The sequence below is a fragment of the Poeciliopsis prolifica genome, unplaced genomic scaffold (assembly GCF_027474105.1).
Source record: "Poeciliopsis prolifica strain line A6 unplaced genomic scaffold, Auburn_PproV2 SCAFFOLD031, whole genome shotgun sequence".
Classification (NCBI taxonomy): Eukaryota; Metazoa; Chordata; class Actinopteri; order Cyprinodontiformes; family Poeciliidae; genus Poeciliopsis; species Poeciliopsis prolifica.
Window position 1 is genome coordinate 2,605,679 of NW_026562406.1, and position 17,241 is coordinate 2,622,919.

The 17,241-nt window shown below is 42.7% G+C and overlaps 1 protein-coding gene across 7 annotated transcripts in view; it reads right to left on the minus strand.

The window, feature by feature from the left end:
- fbrsl1 (fibrosin-like 1) overlaps nucleotides 1-17,241 on the minus strand; it is a 327,802-nt gene that overhangs the window by 11,374 nt on the left and 299,187 nt on the right. For 5 of the 7 annotated variants that reach the window (XM_055050778.1, XM_055050781.1, XM_055050776.1 and 2 more), the window contains 3 exons: nucleotides 8,016-8,448; nucleotides 6,496-6,755; nucleotides 2,095-2,345 (listed from right to left, as the gene is read on the minus strand). In XM_055050778.1, coding sequence (XP_054906753.1) covers nucleotides 2,095-2,345; nucleotides 6,496-6,755; nucleotides 8,016-8,448 — 944 coding nt within the window. Of the gene's footprint in view, nucleotides 1-2,094; nucleotides 2,346-2,591; nucleotides 2,753-6,495; nucleotides 6,756-8,015; nucleotides 8,449-17,241 lie in introns of all 7 variants that reach the window. The other 2 variants (XM_055050777.1, XM_055050780.1) reach the window with 2 other exon arrangements.

Sequence of the window (17,241 nt, forward strand, 5' to 3'; positions counted from 1 at the left end):
TCGATTCACGGGAGGGGGGGGGGGGAGTGTGTGTGTGTGTGTGTGTGTGTGTGTGTGTGTGTGTGTGTGTGTGTGGCGGGGAGGGGGGACAGAGCTCATTAAACAGCTGCTCTGCATTTCTGAGGGCTGCAGCTTGTTTAATGTTTGACACTGAAAAAGAATGCTGGACGCTTTATGGCCTTGTAAAAGACAAAAAAAAAGAAAGAAAAACACAAAGTCTGGCCTTTATAATTTATGGTAGCTGTCACGGATTTATGGCAAACATCTTTGCCTAATTAAACCTTAATACTTCCATCTTATAACAATTCGGGAGACTCCTCGTTCAAAGACGTGGTGATGGGGGGGAAAAGGGGAGGGGGGAGGCGCGGCCGGTCGCTGCTACCATTTGGCAAGCCAGCTGCTTGAGGGCGTAAAGCAATAAACAAACATAGAAGCTTCATAATTTCATTAATTACAGCCATTAGCCAAAGGCTGTTGCATAGTTTAATTGACTTGGGGCATCAAGAGAACACAAAAAGCAACAACACCAAAATAAAAAATAAATAAACAAAAAATAATAATAAGTAAGAGAGAGAGAGAACACAATGAAGAAATACTGCTTCTGTCCCTTTCACAGAAAAGCAAGGGCATCATCATGAATCTTCTTTCTCTAAGGGAATAAAAACACTTTTTTGAAGCAAAGTGAAACAGAAACAAAAAGTAAATTCTCCATGAAAAAGGACAAAAAGGGGCTGTCGGGTGTAATAAAATGAAACTTGTGGGGGTTTCGGGGGGCAGAAAAAAAAAAATCACTCCTTTTATGATCAAAGGGACGACTTGCAAACTGCACCATAATTCCAAAACCATGTCAGGAATGAGCAGCAGACCAGATAACGAAACAATAATAATAAGAAAAAAAAAACGTGTTGGCTCAGGAAAACCTGCTGCACGCTCTCTCTGTAGTTATCCCGAGTCTGCGGCGTAAACACCAGCACTTTGATTTCTAATGTACAGGATGGGAATAATCTTTGTAAGAGGCCTTAATGGGACCACAGGCTCTTAATCAGAAGGTCACAGAGTGATGGATTATATCTATTAAACTAATGCCGAAAAGCTACAAACAGGGGACCCATCTGAGAAGGCTGCCGTAGATCGGCTGAGCGCTGGAAATGATGAATGAACAGTTATAATCTGAGAGCTGCCAGTGTTGCAACCCCGCCGGCCCCCACCTCTCTCTTCCCCTCCCTCTCTCTGAATTGATGGCAGTGGAGGCAAGGAAGCAATTAGAAAAGTTATCAAAACAGTTTGCCGGTGATGTCATCAGCCTTTATTTGCAATGAAGTCATTTTGACTGAGAGCAAAGCTTTGAATTTAAAACTAAAGGCATAAATGCACAAACACATAGAGGAGGAGAAAAAAGGATGAATTAATTCCCCCCACATAGAAGCCATGTAATCTGCAGGAATGCGTCCATACACACACACACACGCACACGCACACACACACACACACACACGCGCACGCACACACACACACACACACACACACACACACACACACACACACACACACACACATAGGGAGAAAGAGTTGTTTAATGTAGCTTTCGTTGCTCTTTGCAAACGTTTCCATATGCAAACAATTGAGAGAGAGAGAGAAAAAAAAAGGAAAAGAAAAAAACGCCTTCGGGGCATTTCTGCTGTTTGATCTGCAAAAATCTTAAGTGTAAGTTAGAGGGAAGACGAGGGTTTAAACGAAATTAGCTTGTGGAGTTCTGTAAAAGCGCGGTGCGGCGCGGCGCTGGCGTGCCGTTCCTCGGGAAAGCTCCTCTGGAATACTCTTCGTCGAAAGAACGTGGCGTTCCGGGGAGAACGGTTGAAAGAGAGCAGGGAGAAATGTGCAATTCATAAGAGCTTTGGAACGTTATCTGGTAAAAATAAAAAAATAAAAATTTTAAAAATTTTAAAAATTGAGGAAAAAGATAATTAAAAAAAAAGAGGAGCACATTGTAGAGGAGATTTGAGGAGGTGCGACAGGTGAGTCGGTTGGAGTTTAAGGGTGGAAGATGGGAGAAGTGGGGGTGTGTGGGGGGCTTTTCTTGTTACTTATCCTCACATTTCTGGCTTGGGTACGCACCATGGGGGGTGCGGTGGGCGGGGTGAGGATGGCGGCCGGGGGCAGACTGGCGGGGAAGGGCGTGAAGGTGTGCTGATGGGTGTGTTGGTGCTGGTGCATGTGCTGGTGTTGGTGAAACTCGGCCCTCAGGAGCGACACGGGGGCCAGCGGCGAAGCGGACGGCCCCCGGCCCCGCTCCGAACTCTGAACCAGGAAGCGGTTGTTCAGCTCCTGCCTCAGGAGGTCATGCTCTGCAAGAAAGGAGAGCGAGGAAAACCAAAAAAAAAAAAAATAAAATAAAATAATAAAAAAAAATAAATAAAAAGAAAGGAAGAAAAAAAGAAAATAAAAAGGAAAGGAAAGAAAAAAAAAAGATGGGAGGCAGGAAAGGAAGGGAGTTGGGGGTCCGGGGCAAGGAGAGGGGGACACAAGAAAAAAAAAAGGCACGAGCGCCCAGTCAGTCTTCACAACAAGGGTAGAAGAAAGAAAATAGTCACCTGGCATTCTCTGTTTCTCCAGCTCATGCTGTGAGGGTTTTCTACGTGGGGACTCATTGGTGGTGGTAAGAGAGTTGCCTGTGACAATGTGCCAATCAGAATCCCCGAATGAGGCTGGCAATACATGATTGGTTGGTTGAATGATATCAACAGGCTGGTATCTAAAGACAAGAGAGAACCAAGAGTCATCCCAGCAGAAAACACACACGCTTGCCCTCTATGAGGTCAGAAAAGCACAACTGGTTTTTGGTGCCTTGCAAAAGTATTCATATGCATACATGTATGTATTTTTGTTTTTGTTTCATTTCTTCCACATTTTGTCACACTACAACCTTTGATTTGTGATGAACCGCAAAGTATTAAAGAAGAGGAAGGAAGGGGATTATTACAGAAATAAGGAAAAATCTGGTGTGCATTTGTACCTCTTCCCCCTTTTTCCCGATTCTCCACAATAAATTCCAGCGTCTTAAGAAGCCACTAATTTGCACGAAGAGTTTAACTTTCTTAATACGAATATACAGCTCTGGAACAAATTAAGAGACCACTTAAAATGATCAGTTTCTCTGATGTTACTCTTTATGAGTTTATGTTTGAGTAAAATGAACATTGTTCTTTTATTCTATGAACATGTCTCTGAAACGCCAAGTGAAAATTTGGCATGTTTTTGCAGAAAATGAGAAATGGTCAAAGATGGAATGCTTTCAAATCTCAAATAATGCAAAGAAAATAAGCTCATATTCATTTATAAACAACAATGCTAATGTTTTTAACTCAGGAAAAGATTAGAAATCAATTATTTGGTTGATTTCCAATGAGGTTTTATCAATGAAAACCTCATTGCTTTCAATGGGGTTCAGTGCCGTGAACTCTTCTTTTTTTTTTTTTTTTCCAGAGCCTTATATTTAGCTGGTTTGTGAAAAGAACCAATCAGTCAGAACAGGGTGGGAAAGTTGTGACAAAATTTAGAGATTGTTTAGTTTATAAAGCAATATTCCAAGAAAGCCAATCAGAAAAGAAGCCGATGCTGTTTGCCACAAATCATGAAGAGGAGCCGCAAAAATGGAGGAAGAAGGTGTTCTGGTCCGCTGAGACCAACATTAAATTTTACGGTAGATACCCTGTAGACACCTTCTTATTTAGATCAAAGGATCCCTTTGCTAAAGTGAGCCAATTTCCAACATAAAAATCTGCGGCAAGGCTTTAAAACTGAAGCACGCTGATGATTTCCATCCAATCGGACTAAAATGTTGACGTTTTGCAAAGAGCAACGGTGGTTTCACCAGTATCGACTGAGGAGAGTCGGGGAGGGGGGGGGGGGGGGTTTGGAGGGGAAAGGCAACAAATGCACACCCAGCCTTTCAGCTTTTCTTTGTAAAAGCCTTTTTCCATTTTCCTTCTGCTTCACAGTCATAACAGCAGTTTGTGGTTGTAGTGCGACGACACGTGAGAAAGACCAAAGGGTGGGAATACTTTTGCAAGGCGATGTATATAATTTTTTTTTTTTTTGGGGGGGCGGATTCACCCATCATCACTGGAGACTCCATTTGTTTATTTCACAAATTTGTGCCCCATGTGTCTTTTTTTTTTTTTGTTGTCATAAAATATAGTCTGTATGGAGTTTTTAAAGGATGCAAATCAGATGGTTTTGGCAGGATTTTTGAGAGAGCACCATGATTCACTGGAAGCGGCGCTCTCGCTGATTTCTAAAGTCTCCAGCTGGGATGGCGGTCCAGTTGTTAGCTGACATTTTTTTGAATGCTTTCGTAACTGTGACCTTATGACCCTTCTTCCAAAGCAAAAACATGTAAAAAACACAGTCCACCTACTGGTGATGCTCCGTCAAACCAATGTTTACAACATGTTTATGGTGCTAATTCATAGCTAAGGAGGACTCCATTTCATTCTGTGTGTTTCTGGTTGAAAATCTCAACTAAGCTTGCTGCTCATAGCAGCATTAACCTTAAATATGGCTGCAGGCCTTCAGGGAAGATAATTAGGAGCCTTACTCTCATTATCTACTAGTGTTTCTACTTCATAAAATAATTTTCAAAATGGATTTATTTTCCTGACTGTGGGAAACCAATTAAAATGGCTAAAAACTGGAGCGAATACTGAAAGCAATGTTTCAACCACAAGGTAAATCAAAAGGAAAGTGTGCTCCAGATAAACACTGGCGGCTAAGAGTGGGGCCTTCAACCCTGAAGAAACAGCCTCTTTATGTAAACTCGCAGATGGAGAGATAAACGGTGGGTTCTGGTGGATTTTAGCTCCTTAAAATAAATCCAAACAAGTCATTTCAGAAGAGGAAAAAAAAAACAATTTAAATAATAATAAACAAGTACTTACCAGAGGAGTTCCACTATACATTACTTTGTTTTCAGCCCAATAAAACATAATTATTGACTGTCGGCTGAATGTGCAAACGTCCTGCTCTTCCGTAGTGCAATAAAGGCAGGTTTAGGGAAAATGAACATGAAATCTTCTCTATGCTGCGCGGCTATTTAAAACAATTTGATTTTTTTTTTTTTTAAACTAAGAGTAACTTTAGGACATCTGCAGTGCCTTGCAATTTTATTACTACAGCTTCCACTATAAATTCCACTAATTTCGTAACCACAAGCTTCAAGGTATTTTATGAGGACTTAAACATGAAATAAAGCACAATACCAGGGAAGGGAAACAAAGTTCAAGCTTTTTTTTTTTTTTTTAAACAAATGAAGATTTTACAAGTATTCGACCCTTTTGAGTCAATACTTTTGACAACTTTTCCGAATAATTTCAGCTGTTGGGTTGCACTCGTACTTTCTCGATTGGATGTAGGCCAGAACTTTGACTAAATTGTCGTGACACAAATATAGCTACTTTTTAAAACGTCATGCATAGAAAAAATATATTTATAAGCCATAATGAGTTATATGTATAAATTAGCTTATAATCCCACAGAGTATCCTATAGTGCTTGAAGGAGCAGTATTATATGTTCTCCAGCCACAGTGCCATTTTAAAGCATGATTGAGTAAATATGTTACCTTCAGTTGTTGTAAAAATGCTATAAATACCAAAAATGACTTACAATAAATTTAACTTTGTTTTTTTAACGCCTTGAAATAGGGCCTTTGTCTCTTTAAGATATTTCTGCTCCCTCTAACACGCTGCCTTCAGGAAGTCATCACAGCATTGCTCCTCTATTAACCATTTAACGTTTTGACCAGTGTTGCGCGAAAGAAGCAGCTCTGGTACAACATAAACTTTGTGTAACAAGTATGTTTATGAAAGAGAGGTGTTAATTAGAAACTTAGATACGAATAAAAGTAAATTAGATATCAGGGAACTGCTTCAGATGTAGTTTTTAGCAGTATTTTTAGAGGAGAACAGGAGTTTTTGGGAGAATGTAGTCGTGAAAGCATCTGATTCATACTCCAATCTGCACCAAAAACTAGATAGCCAACCGCCATAAAAAAGAGAAGAAGAAAAAGAAGAAGCTCCTATAATGAGCTCAGACAATGTGCAGGTGATTGCTAATTATAACTGTCTAGTCTGAAGGAGCTGAGTGGGGAGGTCAGCTAAAGGATTTCTCAAACATGCATGGAAGAATCAAGGTAACACTCCAGGTGTGTTTTTGATTAGGAACCAACACTATAACATGATGTAAAGCTCAAGAAAGTCCATGTTAGATAATACTGCCCCTTTAAGAAAAGGCACATGTATCTTGCCATCCCATTTCCACCCAGTTATTTGTTACTTTGTGTCACAGAAAGCACCAATAAAATAAAGTGAAGCTTGTGGTTGTAATGTGAGAGAATGCAAAATAAAGGTTAAGGCACAAATTCAAATCTTTTGTCTGCAATTAAGTTTGACGGATAAGAAGTAGCATTGAAGCCAGCACCAAGCATGTGTTGCTTTACCTGGGTAGGGGGTGCCAGCGGGGTGTCCAGGCACCACTAAACTGTTGGTCGGTAAGGTCGGCGGTGGCGGCAATGTGGCTGGGGTTGCAAACATGGCCGAATGGCGATGGGCTGGACTCCGTAGGGAGGAATAGTGCGAGGTAGAGAGGTTCGCTATGGACAGAGGCAAGGCAGGGGCTGAGGACGGGAGCCCGCTGAGGTGGTGGTGAGGGGACGGGGGCAAGTGCTGCTTGGCGAGACCCAGCGGACTGCTGCTGTGGCTGGAGAGTCAACGGGAAAGGCAATGATTATTTACAGCAATGGCAAACGCAGTCTTCAGCCACAATGCATTTCTCAGTGAGTCGCGGAGAAATTTCAGAAGGACTTCTCATTGCTTAATGCAGCCGCGTTCTGAATGGACAGGGTGCAACAGGAAGCAGCAAACTCAGCAGTTAAACTCAATAGCAAAACAGCAAATCGCCCAACTGCTTTTGTCATCTCCTGAGGTGGAACAGAGCGCATGAGGGAAATCAATAATTGCATAAGTTAAAAGTGTATCTTGGTTCATTTTATGTTAATTTTGTTACCAACATTGTTGCATTTTGAAAGGTAAACACAAAATTTAGTGGCTCAACAAATCTCAGGTTGCCGTCTTAATCTGTTCGCTGGAATGGAGAAGACATTTTCAAAAGGTCTTACTTACTGAATTTGCATGTTGCTTGTTACCGATTCGTTCATTGTTAAACATAATTCTTGTATTGACAGATAACATTTTTGTTGTTAAGCCATTCTAATCTTGTTTGCTTTTAACAGGACTAATTACTCATAGTCCAGGGACAACAGATGAAAAATAGCCTTTTGGCTAATTCTGGCACATTTACTAAAATGTTAATTATTGCGTACTGTTCCCTAAAAATTAAATGAAATTACAACAAAGTTCAGAGTCTCAACATCAGAAAAAGACGAGCAGGGGTATGAAACCACGGAAGGGAAGGAGTAAGTGTCTGTTTTATATTTGTGTTCATGCTAGGCTACAAGAAGTGCTCTAAGTATAATTTGAAGTATTTGAAGTGACAGTATTTGAAGTTATTTTTTAAAATATGAAATTGTAGGATTTTTTTTCTAAATTAAATGTCCATCCCAATGGAGCTCAGGAGTTTGGCTTCATTATTCAACACTTAATTATGTAGTGCAACCATGCAAAGACAAATTTAACTTTAGACTAAATTGTAGTTTTGAAATTATTTTACATTTTGCTTTTTTCATTATTGAGTATAAACTCTAACTTTGATATATCTGACCTTGGCTGCTTGGATTTAATAAATATGGCAAGTGAGAAGAAACTGAGAATGAGAGCAAGACCAGAGTTTGAGAGCAGAAAAAAATATCAGGTCTGATGGGGTTAAAAGTTATGATCTGCCCACCGTTTATGTACAGTATGTGTGTTTGTGAGTGTGCCTGTGCAGGTTTGTGAGTCCCACTGTTTTAATTTTTTTTTTTATGGTTGTACCAACAAAGGCGACGACAACTCTTTAAATCACCTGATGTCGTGGAGGCTGTTGTACTGCAGAGGGTGGTGCACCTGGTGGCTGATCACCGGCCGGGCGTGGTGAGGCGGGGGCAGGAGCACACGGGGCTCCGGGTGTGAGTGCGGGTGCGGGTGAGGGTGAGGGAGGTGAGGAGAGGCGTGGGGCGGAGCCTTCAGCAGGGGCGGTGTCGGGACAGGGGGTGGAGGCTGCTGCTCCTTCTTAACGCTGAGGGGCAGCGGGGTGGGAAGGCGTGAGCCCCGAGGCTCAGGGGGGGCTGCCGCTGCTGCGAGCGCCGGGGAGCCCGTCGGTGCCGAAGCCGGGGTGGGGCTGGGCACGGGCGGTGCAAAGGGCACCTCAGTGTTGCTCTGCTCCTGGCTGCGCTGGAGTCCTGACACTTTGGCTGCGCCACAAGTCTTGGACACGGAGCTCTCATTCGCTGGCACACCTGAGGAGGAAATGACCAAATATAATCAACGTCAACATTCAAACGGAACTCAACTGATTTTAAGTCAAGTTCATTTGAACAGCACATTTCAGCAACAAGGCAGTTCGCTTTGCTTCACACCATGAAAATATCAACATTTCGCATCAAGCAAACCAACATCAAATATGCTGATCAACCTTCCAGGTGTTATTCATCAGAGGCAACGCTAAACAGCTGGATGTTTATAGCCTTGATTTGTATTTTCAACAGGTTGTAGCGAAATGAATAACGATTTCTCATAACAATGAACTGTCAGCTCCCCTTGCTATCTTCTGAAGGACCCTCTTGTCTGCCATATTACAACTATACACTCAACGGCCTCTTTATCAGGTCAGATTGTTGCTTGGACAAATCAGCCAATCACACAGCATGAACTGAATCTCTTAAGTTATAAACAAAAGAAGTAATCTGTGATTTTGACATGGCACACCAGACAGGTTGACACATAATCATCTCTCAAAGAGAACGTATCCAGAGAGCAGTAGGTGTGTGGATGAAAGAAAAAGAAACTTTTCAGAACTCAAGGAAGAATGGGAGGACTGCAAGGTGATGCATCGCGTCACGAAGCTCAAGTCAAATCGGAGTGGTGTCTGTGGAATGTGGTCAAACTGGATATCTGCATCGTGGTCGTGCGGCCGAAAGTCTGGAGAAGCTGCATGATGCTATCTGTCATTACTGGCACTTCTGTTGGTGCGGTACTTCTGAAAGCAAAACGGGAATCTGACCCAGGGCTCAAAAGGTGCGTTTCACACAGTGGCAGGTGAGTGCAGAATTTTTAACTGAGCAGAGAAATTAGCCTCCATTATTAAAAGATTCCAATAGTGACAAAAGAGTTTTCCAGCTGTGCGTAGCTAAAGAAATTATAGCTAATCAATGAGTCTTCATGATGGAGTAAAAAGGACGCCCCTCTCCTCCTTCCCAGCGTCGCTCCAGTGTCCTCTGAGCAAGGTTCCCCTTGTTTCCTCTCCCTAGGTTCCATTAAGGGTTTAATCAGGTCATTTTCATGCTTGACTATAATCAGATGATCCAATTTCTTCCTGCGATCAAGTCAGTATGAATAAATCACAGCTAATTAAAGTTAAATGTCAGCGCCCATTCGGGGCTTTGCTGAGCACACAATCTGGAGTGAAATAATTATGTTTCAATTGTGCTGCAAAGAGAGATGGTGGCCTCTCTGTCACCGAGTCACTACATCCTGGCTCTCTTGTTCAGTCTGCAGATATCTTTGAAAGCGCATGAAAACCCAACAGACTCGGCCAAACTCTCTTCATTAGCTGTCTTTTTTGACATGGCAGATGCTGTTGTTACCAACATTCCCTGCAAATTACTTTCGGTACTCTTGTTTCTTAAAGTTAATGGCTATAATTAAGAGTTTTTGTGGTTGGTACGCTGTGGGTGTATTCACATCGGCTCTGTTTAGTCAGCTTTGATCAAACTCTACTTCATTTGCCTATAAAGGGGGAGTGAGTGCGCAATTTAACTCTGACGTGGACCTAAAAAGTGAATTCTGGCGCGGTTCGAATGCGTATGTGAATGCCAAGCGGGCTGGAGACCGCTCCAAAAGCAGGAAGCGGACTATAGCGCAGGGCATTCTGGGTAAATACAACCAAAACAAACTGGTATGTGTGGCGTTAGACGGAGAAACTGCTTGTGGTCTTTTGCCAAGAGCAAAAAATAAATCCTATAACTGCTCAAACCTCACACACCTGACGAACGATCAAATTTCACTTTACGTTTCAAGAAGAAAGATGTTTTACTCACTGGTTGTGTTTCAAATGACCATATAATTGCGCAATTTGACATTTCAAAAATACATTTGCTCAATGCCAATTACAAAAACAACTCTGGACTTTCTATATCACAATGTCCAAAAGGACCAGAATGCTGGACGCTTCTTCTGTTTTATCAAGAGAGACTGCCTGCTTCCCCTGCAGTCAAATGAAAAGCAGAACGGACCTCTAGGAGTTTGATGAAATGGCGATGCTACCACTCAAGCTCTTGAGCTAATCAAAGCCGCGGCTGGTAGGATTCATGCTAAGCACGGGAAGATCACATGCGCCGAGACATCAAAGACAGAAGGTATTCACATTTGCAAGTCGACAATGGAGGAGAAAAAGACAGGCCAATGATGAGAACAGTCTTTTTAATCCACAACTAAGATGCCTCGGTACTTCAGTCAAAGCCTTACTCGTGTTTCAATTAAAAAAAGCTCCATGGGCATTCTTGACGGTTTAAAAAAAAAAAAAAGAAGGAGAGAGAGAGAGAAAAAAAGCAGAGAGCTGGAAGCTGCTGTCAAGCCAGTAAAACTCGACATGGAGCAGACTAATGGAATATCCAGTCCCCATTAACAGGCTGCTTAATCTTTCAAGGATCCTAACACCCATAAAAAGGCCAATAAAAAGGCAGGGCAGAGCTTTTATTTTTTTATTTGTTGAGCTCCCCCCGCCCTTCGTCCCTGCATTTATTAGTGAACTGGGGCTAGCTAAGATGTCACAATTTTCAAATGAATTCTGGAGTCCAGGCGTATATAGACCTCCCGATTTATAGAGGTTTTGGACTTGGATTAAACTGTCAGCCTGTTGTTTTTTCTTTTTGCTTTGTTTTTTTTTTGTTGCTGCAAGCAAGCAAGGAGCAAAATAAATAAAGAAGAGGAAAAAGGAAGACTCGAGGCAAAGACAGAGAGACAAGCATCCGCACACAAACCACAAATATCCAGTCGAAATGTCGCCGCTGGGTGATGTTGCCTTGGCAACCAGTTCTCCTCTCAGACACAATGCGAGGCGAACGATCCTGAGAAACGTCCGCCATGAGAAGGAAGAGGACTTCTCATATTAATGCCGCTGTGCCAGGGCCACAGTGAGCGCCAGGTTATCTTAATGATGATGCTAATGGGCTCTAATGGAGGCTGGGAGGTATCGGCGCAGACCCCTCATTAAAATCGCTGCAAAAAGCTCGCGCGCACCGACATGCGAGCACAACAAAAGACGGACACTGGTGTTTTCACTCTTGGCACACGCAGAAGCAAACAGATTACATCTTCATTTCATCGGAGCACATCAGAAAGTGAAACACGAGACACCAAATTGTCCAAAAAAAAAAAAAAAGAAAGCAAAACAATGGATCACCGAAATTGTCTATGTGCTTCTGAACGGATGGTGGCATCAATGGGATTCTCTGGTGTCTGACAGTCTGAGTATAGATGTGTGTAATTGCTACTACTACATCAGAGAGAATTAAAAATACCCTGACTTTTTAAAATTGTATTTAATACCATCTTTCTTTTTTTCAGCCGCTATTTCTGTACATCAACCCATCCTGAGTCTTCAAAAACATAAAACCGAATCAGCCTGTTTTACACTCCACTGGCACCGTCTGACGGCTGCCAGGTCAGAAAATACAAATCTGATGTTCTTCCACATCGATCAGGACAAAATATTTAATGCTACCAGTTACTCACTGAGAATAACAACACTCCTCAGTGAGGGTGTTGTGGCTTGGGGGAGGAGTGCAGCTAAAAATAGCAGGAAAGCTGCAATGGACTTCCAGGAAACTAACTTTCACAGGACATGCCGCACGCTCACACGGAAGTCCTATTTTTCGATTTTCCTATCAGAAAAACCACAACGACCTCTGAAGTTGGAACGGGACGGGAAAAGACAGAGCTCCTGAAACAACACCAAATTTAGCATCCAACATGGCTGCCAGGCATATTGAATCAAATAAAGGGAGCTGAGATAAGATCTTTTTTTTGGGGGGGGATTTGTGATAGACTGTCTTTCCAAAACCAGCAGCGCACAAAAGGCTGTTAAATATCCATTTGTGAGAATATTCGTTTTGCATTTTTATGCAAAATTGTCAATATATTTATTGCTTTTTATGCAAAAAGCAGAGAGAAACGACATTATTGTCATGGTGCTAGCATCGTAAAAATGATTCCTGCCGGAACTCGAATGCATCCAGTGTGATGCTCATGTTATAAATATATTGACAATCTATTTTATGTCTCACTATTAAGATAATAATTACATTTACACACTTAGACACTTGTAAGAGCTAACCACTAATAGCTCCGATCATGCTAATCCCCAAGGGGGTTATATGTATCTTAAATCTTCAGTCTGTATAATGATGTCTAGCAAAAAATTAATAATTCACCTGCTCTCTTTCACAAAGTGTAATGTGTGTGAAAGAGAGCTATTTGGGATGCAGGTGTTAATTATTTCTACATAAGTTTGGAGGAAAAAATGTAATATAGATATGATGCATAGAACCGAGATTATTTCACAGTATTTTTATACTTTCAATGAAGCACTGAGCAGTAACTCTGTGCTGTTTTGAAGAATAACTGATTGTTTTAACCAGACAGATTTCATTGTTAAAACTGTAAAATTTTCAATACTTCTATAAAGTAGAAAAAGTATTGTATTAATAATTAGATGTTTTACATTAGAATCAGGTAAAGGCAGGAGCTTTAAAAAACAACAACAAAACAAATGAAAACTCTCTCATCTTAACTCAGGATTCACCCACTTTCAGCTTTTTTCTTCTTTTTTTTTATTGTCTGGACATAAAACAAGTGCTGCCTTCAATCTCCTGCTGAGAAAGACAGTAGGAGATCCACAGGAAGTCCCGTGTAACAAATGCCTTATGAGTGTGTGTATGAAAAAAAAAAAATGGTGTCGAAAAATTCTGCCTGCAGACCTGAGCAGATGGTGTTAGTGAGTCAGGCAGGTTGGAGGGTAGCCCAGTGGTGGGGCAGAGGGGGCTGGAGGTGGATCCCCCTCTCCTGTTAGCTGGGTTAGCACACTGGGGATAAGAGGGCGGCAGGGGCATTCCCAAGGGGGGTGTTGGCAGGTCTGCTTACCAGCTGACATCTCATCCCAGTATTGATTTTTCTTATTTTTTATCGTCGCCCCCGTGGCTCTCTCATTGAGGGGAGGTTGGATAGAGACTTGCAGTGGGGGCACGTGCCTCGGTTTACAGTGCATGTTGGGGAGGGGGGCAGAGAGGGACCGAGGTGGCAGATGGACAACAAGCTGCAGAGATTTGCTGGTTATGACTGATGTGTCCAAGGGGGGGAATCCGGGGTGAAGAAAGCGTCGCTGCACAGCTGTTCTCGCCTTCGCCATCCTTCACATTTGACCCCGTTTGTCCCTGTGGAACATCTGGAGAGCCAGCGCTGATCTGTTCCTATAGGTGACTTTACGCCAGATGGTCCAGCATGGTACGGTCTGAAACGGTTTGACTCTGAACTGTACAAGGATGGGGTAATTACCACCAACTAGAGGAAGCGCTGATTCACCTTTTGACTCAGGAATCAAAAGCAAACAGAACAGTGGAGCTTCATTGTGAAATCCCAAAGAGTTGCCGTTAAAAGTTGCCATGATACATTTTGCTGGACGATAAATTATTGCAATAAACGATGATATTGTCATTTTGAGACCATTTGTCAGTAACATAATAATAATAATAAGAAGAAGAAGAAGAAGAAGAAGAAGAATAGCTAACTAATGCAAGTATATGCACTGAAATAAAAACCAAACTTTAATTTCGAAAGAACATTTAACATTGGAACTGGGAAACATTTTAAATATCCAAAATAATCAAACAAAATCAAATAATAATAATGAAAATTGATTATTAAGTTTCAGAAACCAAAATTGAATTTCAATATTAGTAATCACCTTCAGCTTTATCCATTCCATTTCATGGCCAGCTAAGCAAGATCAGTGGCATCAACTAACTCTCACTCTCTGGTTACGTAGCAACAAGTTGTCAGTAATGTGCTTAGCTAGCAACAACCTGTTGAGCAACTTGCGCAACAACAGTTTCAGGCTTCAGCATAAAGTGAAAACTGTGGAGAAAACGGGAAACTTCCTCAGTTTGGCAATATTTCAGATATTTAAAGCAAAAACTCTAAAATACAATTATCAATATCGGCTGATATGAGACGCTTAAATTGTGATCCGTCTATCAGCCGTATCATCCAGCCCTAATCACGCTCATTTTTATTCACCAAGAGATTGATTGATTTACTGCGGCAGGCTTAGAGACAACCGCTCGAGAGAACGTTCGGCTCCCAGCTAAAACCCTCGGTAAGCTAATACCGTGCATGCAAATCGCAGAGTCACATAAATTACCTGCTAACACTGGAGCCGGGTGCACACAACAACCAGGAAAACAGAACCTGTATGCAAAACACCTCTTTAAGATTAGATACGAGAATATGCAAATTCTCCCCCCTGGTGGGGGGACGCTGTGGCATAAAAGAAGCTTAAGGCGGCTGGGTGTTCTCATTTCCTAAGCAAACACTGCGGTTCACTCCCTTCACGGCTTTGCCAAAGCATAAACAGTTGGGGCACTGACAAATGACACGAACAGAGGCATTTAAATAAAGCAACATATCTGCGTAAAGATGTTGGAGGATGCATGAGGTGTGTGGGAATGTGGCTGATCTTTATCCGACTCCCACCGGTTTCGGGTGACAACATATTTCCCGGCTCTCGACAGTCGGGCTTTGCGATGATTTGGTTTTTGTTCCTCTCTGAGACGAGCAGCCCGCTCAGAGCCAAAGCTTAGCTCACGAGTGAGCGACTGCGGAAGATGGCTGGAGCAGATCCTGGCAGCACTTTGCAAACCACAGGCTTGCCAATCAACGCTCCATGGCCATGAGGTATTCAGTCATCAAAAAAACAAAAAAAAAAGGCAGGGTGATTTCAAATAAATGATTTTGCATGAGAGGAACAGAAGGGCTGAGCCGTGTTGAATCATTGCGCCAATAATAAAATCACAGGAGATATTCGCACCGGCCTGCTTCTCCCCCCATCCGCCATCACGCTATGTAATCTGCTTCTAGCGTCTCCAAGCTGGTGAAGAGGGGAGCCAAGGCGATGTTTTCGCAAATCACTCAGAGATGTTAAACGGGGGGAGTGGGCAAAAGCGAGAAGCTGGCCAAGACAGCTGAAGAGTGGGGACAGCTGGCACGTTTCAATTATTCCTCTCCGTCTCCGTGCTTCGGCTCACAAAAAGGAGTTGATGGCACAAGAATGAGGATGGGTGTTAAGCTGAAACACGTTTACAGTAGACGCTCAGGCATAAATCAAGGAGCCTAATGTTCGTTTCAGAGAGCTGGCAGCTCAAGCTGCGGGATGAAGAAGTTTTTTTTTTCGCCGTGCAGATCGGATCCCGGCTCAAGCCCGGGCCATATGGCGCGAGGCGCATATGCCAGTCACTCCTTGTGGCACATATGCTATTGTTGTAGACGGGAGGCAACGACCAGGAAGCGTAGCTTTAAATTGGTGAGAAAAAAGTGAGAGAGGGGAGGAGGGAGTATTATGTAAGATTGACTATTTTGAGTATTTTTTTATTATGCTATAATGTCTATAATGTCTCGTCAAAAACATGCCAGGAGTCTCTGACTGATTCACACAGGTCAGAGGAAGCCTTGAATCTCCCATGGCAGCCATTCAGAGGTGCTCAAACACTTGCTCTGTCGACAAAACTCTCAACAAAGCTCTTCCTCACAAAACGCCCCTCCCCCACTCCCACTCTGCTCCCACAGACTAGTGGCAGCAGCAGTTAAAACACCTGCTGGAACTGTGATTCTGCTCAGCTCATAGACTTATTTTAAGCTTCTAAGAATGACTGGAAGTGGCATAATGGAGAATTATTGTTGTGTTGGTAGGAGGTTCTTAAAGAGAGAGAGGCCCAATTTTAAGGTGTCAAATTAAGTCAAATTTCTTTTTAGATTGCATTTGGTATATGCAGCATTTTTATAACACCTTAAGTTAAAATAGTTACTTGCTTGTGCTATAAAATAGCACTATATACCCAGAAAATAGATAATACTGCCCCTTTAAAGTCAGTACTTAAGATGCCTCATCCATACCCGTCAGGCTTTGGGGTTGAGAATACTGGAAATGTCATCAACCGTGAGAGCGGCCGGCACAATATGGAGTACTTACGGGAAAACAACATCACTGGAACATGATGGGAAAGGGGTAAAAAAACGACAGTTTCACGGCCAAAATGGGAGATTTGACAGGTATGGCCTCATCACCATCTCAAAGCGTCTTCTGAAAGGACGGCGGGTTCCAGGACACACTTTGATGTGTAACACAAACAATTTCTTCCCATTAACACACATAGGAACGTTGATGCTGAAGAAGGTGAGATAAGAAAGAACTAAACTGATGGAGGCATCAGACAATACTAACGCATTTCTGCCTTCAGAATAAGAAGCACCACACAACCTTACAATCCCCAAGCCTTCTGCATTGCCAGCTTAATGTTTGAAAGCTCACATGTGGGACATGGCTGGCTTGATTAGTGACTCTTGAAGCACCAGAGGCAGCTCAGAGACGGGTTTCCCCTTTATGACGGAACGGCTCTGAGAAAGAAGCTTCTGCCTCTTTGGGTCCTTTTATGTCATCCCCGGTCCAGTGGGGCTCCCAAACTGCAGTTAAACCGCCATTAACCCCTGACAGTAACGCGTTGCAGACAAACAAGACACCTCCTCTCACACACATCCTTCCTGGAGCATCCTTCCTCTGTCCCCTCACCCCACAGCAGAGCTCTGGGACAGCCATCAGTCACAGCTTCTTATGACCGCAGCTGGGTCGTCTGAGGTCAGTGCTGTTGGGTTCCACCAAATAAAAAGGGCGGACATCTTGGGACTTCCCAGAGAAAAGCTCGCGTCTAATGGCCCTTCTGACAGCAGCCCACCCTGCCGGCCTGGAATTTGACCCCTTTTGG